The 8398-nt window shown below is 57.3% G+C and overlaps 2 protein-coding genes across 2 annotated transcripts; both read right to left on the bottom strand.

Annotated features, from left to right (window-relative positions):
- Window positions 1-419: 419 nt before the first annotated feature.
- FREY1 (Frey regulator of sperm-oocyte fusion 1) lies at window positions 420-1005 on the bottom strand. The gene is made up of 3 exons (XM_074149958.1): window positions 944-1005; window positions 691-764; window positions 420-556 (listed from the first exon to the last, which is right to left on the bottom strand). Exons 1-3 carry the CDS (start codon window positions 1003-1005, stop codon window positions 420-422), a joined length of 273 nt encoding a protein of 90 aa, XP_074006059.1.
- Window positions 1006-1917: 912 nt separating this feature from the next.
- Window positions 1918-7986, bottom strand: PEX16 (peroxisomal biogenesis factor 16). The gene is made up of 11 exons (XM_074149341.1): window positions 7816-7986; window positions 7618-7653; window positions 7257-7333; window positions 6088-6221; window positions 5672-5778; window positions 5102-5185; window positions 4686-4838; window positions 4255-4327; window positions 3839-3958; window positions 3565-3629; window positions 1918-2440 (listed from the first exon to the last, which is right to left on the bottom strand). Exons 1-11 carry the CDS (start codon window positions 7976-7978, stop codon window positions 2382-2384), a joined length of 1071 nt encoding a protein of 356 aa, XP_074005442.1. The 5' UTR covers window positions 7979-7986; the 3' UTR covers window positions 1918-2381.
- Window positions 7987-8398: the final 412 nt, after the last annotated feature.

The following is an 8398-nucleotide window of genomic DNA, read 5'->3' as shown; positions in this document are numbered from 1 at the left end:
CCTGTTTGTGTCCCACCATAGTGGGTTCGGGCCCTGGCTTGTTCCTTCCTTTGGGACCCCAAGAGGAGCTGGAGCTCTCAGGGTTGATCCGAGAGCCCTGGTCGCAATCCCCAGAGGCCAGAGATCATCGTGTGATGATCAGAAGGGACCTCTTCTGGAGGTCATCTGCCCCAGCCGCCACCCAAAGCAGGGCAAGGTGTAAGTCTCCAGGGCTGCAGAGTCAGCATCTCCTCTGGACCCCTGGTCCAGTGCTTAACTGGACCGCTGACCCCAGCAAATATTTTTTTGCTTATATCCTTACCCCCCCCGCCCCTTCCCTGCCCAATTCCTACACCCCACACCTACACTGTCCTGCAGCAGCAGAGGGCAGGCAAGGGGTCCCCAAGGCCGAGCCGTGGTGGGCACAGGGGCACACTGACTCACAAGTGGACATCATAGTAGTACTCCAGCAAGTCAAGCTCATCACGCTTGCTTTTGCCAGCTCTGTGCAGCCCCTCTGGCCGCTCCCGGGCCACCCAGGTCCCCAGGTGAGGCTGCTTGGGTTTGATGCCGTAATCTGCAAGTAGAAGGAGGGGAGAGACTCAGCTCAGCCTTGTCCCCCACCTCACAGGGCTGAGGACAACCACCCACCCGGAGGGATTGGTGAGCACATAGAAAGGGGGTTTTGGAGGGGTGAGGAGGGTGCTGTACCATCCACCAGGCCAAAGTGCTGCTGTGGGAGCTCCAGGGGAGCAGAGAAGTCCTCAGGACCTGAGTAGCTGACCCTGCGGAGGAAAACCAGGGGCAGGAGTGAGCTGAGACCCTCCAGTGCTTGCCCCTGTGCCTTGTCTTCACCCAGCCTGGCCAGCTCTCGAGGGCTTGGTGCCACAAGTGCCCAGACTAGGAGCCTTGGAGTACCTCTGCAGGTACAGGGGCGGGGGGAGGAGGAGGAAAATGCCATCACCTCTGGTGCGGTGAGAGGGCAGCCCCCAGCAGCAGGGCCAGCAGCAGGAGCCAGCACCGCATGGCGCACCCCCCAATTCCAGCTCCACAGCGATGTCACAGAGATATCCCCCCCATGGTGGCCCCGGGACACCAGCTGGGTTGGGCAGGAGGCAGGCCCCCACCCAGGTGTTGCTGCCTACCTGCTCTAGTCCATGAGCTTCTGGTCCTGCCCAGGCCACGCTAGCTCCTCGCAGCCCACCTCGCGCTGGTGCACATCCCTCCATGCAGCCACAGCTCCAGGGCTGCTCCCCTGTCCCTCACCACCACCCTCTGCCTCCCTCTCAACCTCTCCAAGAACAAAATCCTTCATCTCCATACCTCCCTGTTTCCAGCTGCCAAGATCTACAAGGGGCTGGCAGCTGCCTGTGGGGCAATCCAGTGCCACCAGCTGGCTACCCCTTTGTCCTGGCTAAGGGAGCCTCCACGGCAGCTCACTGAGCAGACTGATGCCTCAACTATCCCCCAGTTAGCAGAGCCAGATACAGAAAGATGGCCACTGCTATCCATGCCTCTCCCGCGCCCTTTGTTACGTGTAGCACAGCAGTATTTGCCAAATTAATCTCTTCATTTCTCCTCTGCCCTTGGCCAAGCCCCCCCCTAGCGCTGGCTGGCAGCCGTTCTGCAAACCCTTTTAGCACACAGAAGGTGCAAGGAAAGCAGCCTGGAAACCACAGCTCTCCATGCCCCAGGGGATTCCCCAGGAAACCGGGGGCTGAACCTGGAGTTACAGAGGCCACAGGCATCAACTGAGCAACGTGGTGGGGCCCTGCCTGACACAGGCCAGATCTAAAGGCTTCTAAGCGACAGCCATATCCCAGGGTAGACAACTGCAGAAGCTGCTGTTTCTGAGAGAGAGAGAGACCTGCTGACAACCAGATACAAGGGGAGCCCATGCAAACAGGGGAAGAGGGGTCCTTCAGCTCAGGTTCTTTTCGTTCAGTCAGTTTATTTGACAGACAGGCCCGCTCCAAGCAGATGGGCCAGGCACAGCCAACACAAGCAGGCTGCAGGTCAATCTCAGCGCCATCAGGTGGGAGGCAATGCTCTCCAAAAAACACTACACTGGCAGCCGTAAAAAAATGAAGAAAAATCAAGTGCTTAAAAAAAAAAAAAAAAAAAAGAAAGAAGTTGTCCCATCACCATCGCTGCAGCCAGAGAATGGTCCAGAGAAAAGAGGTGGCCAGGGTCTCTCTGTACATGTAGTGTCCATCATTCACAGCTAGATCCATTAAAAAAAAATAATTACATACACCCCCCTCCCCACCCTGCAGAACAGGAGCTTCTCATTGATGGTTTAACTGAAAATTAGCCATTATCAACAACCCTCCCCCAGCCTGCTCGCCCCCTTTAGAAACGTCCAGCCATGATCTTAGCAGAGAATAACCATCTTCTTCTCATCAGCCCCAGTTATAGAAATAGATTTTCTGCCAAGCAGGCAAGTAATCCATCAGCGGCCCTGAAACAAGAGAACAAGAAGGATTACACGTAGCAAGGCAAGAACTTGAAGCCATACGCGTATGGGGCAGACTGCCCCCTTCTCACTACGATACCAAATAATCCCAAATCTCCAATTATACAGCTCACATGACCCCAAGAATGTAACAGTTACTTTTGCCAAGATGGAAGACAACTTTGGGATGCGGTGACAGAGATTAGAGCAGGACCAAATTGGGGTGTGAAATGTGGTCAGCACAGCCACGGTGTGGGACACCACTCCCTCAGAGCCGACATATCCAAGCTCCAGTGGGAAGCGAGGTCTGGGGAAGTGGGGTCTACAATGTGCAAGGGGAAAACCCGCGTGCAGCGAGTCAGGAGGACACTGCTGTGGCACAGAAAAGAAGGAGACAACTCAGCAATAACAAGCAGGTGCAGACATAGAAGCAACTGCTGTAGAGGAAAAATGCTTATGTGGCACATGGCTTAATGCAGGCTCCAAAACCTCTCCAAAATCACTAACTGGAAGAAGTGGCTCCTGAGCTAGCCAGCTTTGTGACCTCCCCAAAGAAAGGACAGTGCCACAATGCCAGGTTAATCTAATGCCGTATCACTGCCATGAACCACTCCAGGAAAGGCTTCACACCAGCAGGGAAGAGAAGGTGGTGAAATTCTGTCCCTAGATTGGCAAAGGACTAGAAGACAGACCTGGTTCAGCCCTTGAATTTACAATCAGCTCATGGCTGGGTCAGTACCTCTAGGCAACTGTTTACCCCTCACGTCTGCACTGCAGAGCAGGGATCAAGGAAAACAGTTCAGAAACTGGGGGTGCAAAGCAGGGCTCTTGTGCACCAGCTGAGGTGCAGAAAGAGATCCCAGGAGAACAGGCCTAGTTGGCAGAGACCAGGCACAGGGAGATTTACCGCTGTGGCTGAGCACAGGTTCCTAATAGCCAGGAATCATCCCTTCCTGTTCCAGTTGAACACGCTGCAAGCATCAATACGGGGTGCACCAGTGCTAACCGTTTTTAGGGAGACGTCCTAATTCCTTCCTCAGGTTGGAAACCAATTGACAAACATTCTGCCCAACTCTCCAGATTTTCCTCCACCCAACAGAAAAGGGGATACAGCAGCAGGGGCCACTTACGTGTGACAAAGCCAACTCCAGGCACGTAATCAGCCAACAAGCGCAGGAGGAGGAGGATCCTGCCCCTAGGAAGGGAGAGAGCACGAATGAGTCCAGCAGAACACCTCCTGCCCCAGCTGTTGAATGCAGGAACAACAGTGACAGCTGTTACGCAAGGGCTCGGATTAACATGGCCACAGGCACCCAGACCTCTTCGGATCTACTCACCCAGTCCCCTGATGCTATTTCTCTTAAAAGGGAAATTTTCAGCAAAAGCCCAGCACGGGCCCCTTACTCTGAATATCGGTCATAGAAAGGAGATCTCAGCAGGTAGTACAGCAGTAGGATGGTTCGTCGCCTCAGCTCTGCTCGCTCTCGCCTGTTCAGGTCTTTCAGATCACTCAGCAAGCTCAGACTGGAAGGAGAAGGGCAGATAACTAACTCATGGCACCAGCAGCCAGCAGGGAAAAGAAAGTGAGTCTTCAAATGCCCCACGTTCTCAGCTCCACGTAGAGCAGGCCGCACAGGCTCAGAACAGAGCTCACTACAAGTGTTGCAGAAAACACCTAAATGTGTCAATCTCTAGCTAAAGACCAGGCCTTGAGGGTATTTCTCTCAGTAGGGCCTGCCCAGGACTGGGGAACAGGGGAAAGCGTGATGTTCAACCACCACCAACCTCAAGCACCTGCAAAGACTCTTCCTCAGACTGACCTCGAGATGTCCAGGACTGCTGAGAGGAGCCAGGGTTTCCATGATCTCTGGCCCCACACTCCTAAACTCAATACTAGGAACAGAGAGTCAAGGAACGGAAAGAACCAGAGATGCCCAACCAGAGGCAAGTGGACAAGAGATCCCCTGGGTACCAGCAAAGCTCTGCCCGAGTGCAGGAGAATACACTCTAAGGCAGCACGCGGGGAGGCCAGGGAAGGGGGCTGGAGGACTTGCGCCCCCAACTGCAGCGGCTGAGGCTAGCCGTCAAGGCGTAAGGGATGGGAGGAGTCCTGAGGCCTCTGCCTCAGCAGAGCAGCAGCAGGGAGGGAGAAGCCTGGCTTGGCGCTGCCCTGCAGCAGGGCCGAGCACCCAGCACCCTCTGCTGGCATTCAAAGTAAGGTGTGAGCCTGCACGCAGCCAGGGCAGGATACGGTGGAGCAGGGGGCGGGTAATGTAGATGGATTCTGCGATGGTTTCTTGGAGACCCAGAGGGGTGGGAGGCTGGTTCATCTCCTCCGCTCTTCGGCTCTGTGACTCCTCTCTCTGCTGGGGAGACCCCCAGTGCCGGGACTGCAGGGATGGGGCTGAAACAAGCAGATCAGGTCACTAACACAAACAAAGCCTTCCTACCGTGCTTCCTGGCATCACCACCCCGCTGCTTTCTGCGGCGTGAAGGTGTGAAAGGGGAAAGCTTGAAGAGCTGTACACACAGCAACTGCTGCAGCTGAGCAGCGCCCTCAGAGCTTGCCTCCAGAGGGGACAGAGCAGGGAGAGATACGCGTAAGACCTATGCTTCTCAAAGCAGAAACAGCTCAGCCAGGGACAGAAGATGTGCTCAGATACTTACTGCTCTGGAGAGAGCGCACAACACGGCTGGAACGTCTGCCAACATAGGTCTGATCCTTCCCTGAGGAGCTATCGTCTTCCACGTCTGCAGGAGAAAACAGCCACAGGGATCAGGCTCCAAAGGAACACACCTCACCCCAGAGCTGGCAGCACCATCCCTGCACTGCCATCAAAAAGACCAGACAAAGTTCAATCCTGTGCAAACTGGAGCATCCCGAAGGAGCTAACACTACGCAGAGCTGTCAGAGGGTTAAAAGGTAAATCTGCCGCACATTGTCCAGGCCTAGGATCCCTTTCCTCACTGTCAGACCACAGTACGCGCCGCTTGACTCACAGATCAGCCAGTGGTTTCAGGCTTAGACTCCTCCACCGCCTCCTTCCAGACTGTAGGACAACCCTGCCCCTAAGCTAATCTGTGCTCCACAGAAGGTGGAAAGTGCAACGCCACTCAGCTTTGTGTACTAAAGCCTTACAGCGCCCTGTGACACCCAAGCCACTGCTATGATGAGTAATTCCTAACAGGACAAGACATGTGGCCCAGCAAGGCACCACGCCAACACCGTGGGCTCACCTTGGGGGTGGAGAGGCTGCTGCTGCTCCCTGTTCAGTGGCACAATGGGAGGAGACGTCTGGATGCCGGCTTTGTACCACAGCAGGAGCAGGAGACGAAGGATGGCTCTGTGGGCAGACACACGGAAGCCTTCAATACCAGGTTACAGAGCTGGGCTCCTGTTGCGGTGGAAAGGTGGCTTCCACAGAAGAGAAAAACACTCAGGTCTGCCCAGGGCAACTGGCAAGGCAAGAGGGGTAAGTGTCCCCTTCTGCGGCACAGTATCCAGCACACCGGGGGGCTCCTAATTCCCCCAGCCTCAGTGACCGACCGGCAGCTCAGTCCTGCTTGGGCTTTTTCTCAGGGTACTGCCGAGCCCCCTCCAGATCCCCTTTCCGAGCGCACGCTGCCCCTTCCCTTCCGCCCGCGGCACTTACTTAGCCAGCTGGATGAGGACAATGATGGTCCACCGGCCCATCTCCCCCCACACCCTGGCTGTCCCCATCTCTGCAAAGACCTCCACGCATTCTAGCACGCTCAGCCAGGTCAGCAGCTTCTGCTGGGGCAGTGACTGCAAAACACAGAGGGGAGGAGGGGTACAGGATGCAGGTTCTGCTTGGGAGTTGAACGGGGAAGAAGCATGGCCCAGACTGGTGGGACTCTCAGAAATAAGCACTGGATGGCCTTGGAAGTTACAGCCCCAGAAACAACAAGTGGTGCTTCCACTGCGGCCAGAGTCTACACACAAGCCCACTTCTCTACCTCCAAGCAGGGGCAGACCGAGACATCACAGTGTCACACCAGAACAAACGCCTGCTAAATACAGCATCAGTCAAGATCCCAGGAGTGAAGTCCAAGACAGCGGGTGCCCCTCCAGCCTGGATCCCTGCTCCCCACATGGGAACTTGCCAGTGCTGTCAACCACAGGATTTAACCCATTGAAAAGCATCAATAAAGACAATACAGCTGAAATTCACTTCAGCCTTTAACAACCAGGGAAGCAAGCCCTCTACATTTCTGTTTGTTACACACCTGATGCTCCAGCCAGAGAGCTGCCAACAACCAAACCCACACAGCAGGCAGGCTTGCAACAGAAGAAGCCCGTCTGGAAAAAAAAACCACCCTCCTCATTCCCTAAAGGGCCTAACAAGTTCTGGCAGCCAGCCTGGGGCTCTTGCAAGAGAGACATAGAAGCAAGGTGCTCATGTTTGTTTTGCTCAATACCACATGCAAAGGAAGAGTCCGAGAGACAGACTCAGAGCTTCAGTGCTCCAGAGCCACTCCTCTGGAAACAGCGATGGTTGTTCGGCAACACCTTTGCCTATCTCAAGTTCTAAGCTTCTCAAAAACCAAAATGGAGCTCCCGGTGCAAGTCAGGGCCTGATTTCTGTGGTCCAGGGAGTGCTCTGGCCACTCCTCCTAGCCAGGAGCTATGAGGCAGGGCTGCTGCTTACCTGCATTCAGAGGTTGCCTCCGGCCTCTACATACCTGACAGCAAAGAGAGGCCACAGCAAAGACCTCTTAGTTTCTACAGACACTCCCTGAAAGCTTCTGCAAGGAAGAAACCATGCGTCCCAAATTCTCTTCCCACACACTCCAGCCTTACCACGGGCAGGCTCCGCTGCAGCTCCTTTCGGAGAATCCAGTCATTTAAAAGCACTAGGAGGTTCGAGGCAGAGTACACTAAAAAAAGGAGAGGAGAACGCCACAGTTACGGGATGCACGGAAAGCAAACCAAACCGGGACTGCTGCCTCTTCCCCCAGAAGGGGATGAAGGAAGAAGGGCGGAAAGACATGCAGATTCCCCCCGTAAGTTGCTGGAAGACACAGTCAGGCGTGAAGACAACCAGGGGTCCGGGAAATAGCGCCGCCTGCACCCGCCCAAAGGCCACATCAGCCCCGCAGCCGGCGGGTACGGGGATGCACCCCCCCCGCCCCCGGCCCCCAGCTCCCCGCTGCCCACCTACCCAGCTCCGACAGCGCGTGGGAGTCCGAGAAGCGACCTGCGAAGGGAGGAGAGCGGCTACCAGCCAGCGCCCGGCGCGGGGGGAAGCCCCCGCTCCCCGCTGGGCCTTAGCCCACCGCGCCCCCCAGGGGGCAGGTGCCGGCCTAGGCCCAGGCCCCGGTGAGGAGGGACAAGGGCCCAGCCGCCCCCCCTCCCGCACCTGGCAGCAGGTAGGAGAGGCCCCGCACGGTGCCTTCCAGCTGGGCCGTGGCGGCCGGATGCCGCCTCACGTACTCCTGGTAGCGCTGGCACAGCAGGCGCAGCCGCGCCACCGGGCCGCCGCCGCCGCACCCGAGGACCGGAGCCGCCGCAGCCGCCGCCATGGCTCTCACGGCACGGCGCGTTTCCGGGGGCCGCCAGCGCGCCTGCGCGCCCAGCCCAGCTCAGCCGAGCGGAGCCGAGCCGAGCCGAGCGGGGCAGGCGCGGCGGCCGAGCGCCGAGCAGCCGATTGGGCGGCGGGGCGGGGGTTTAAAGGACCGGGAGCGGCGGCGGCAGCGGCCGCCGGGCAGGTACGGGGTGGTGGGTCACCGGCTTTTGTGGGGGCCGTGAGGGGCCGAGGACTGCCTGAGAGGGCCTATGGGGCCGGGGCTGGCAGTGTCCAGAGGGGAGAGGTGGTTGCCGCAGGGTGCGGGACCCCCTGTCCCAACCGGGGGGCTTGTGCCCCCCATGGGGAGGGAAGGCTCTGATGGACACCCAGGGACCGCGTTTGGGTCCCTCCTTGGCAGAGCACCGGGCAGCTATAT

The sequence above is a fragment of the Numenius arquata genome, chromosome 6 (assembly GCF_964106895.1).
Source record: "Numenius arquata chromosome 6, bNumArq3.hap1.1, whole genome shotgun sequence".
Lineage (NCBI taxonomy): Eukaryota > Metazoa > Chordata > Aves > Charadriiformes > Scolopacidae > Numenius > Numenius arquata.
This window is presented reverse-complemented; position numbering and strand designations above follow the sequence as displayed.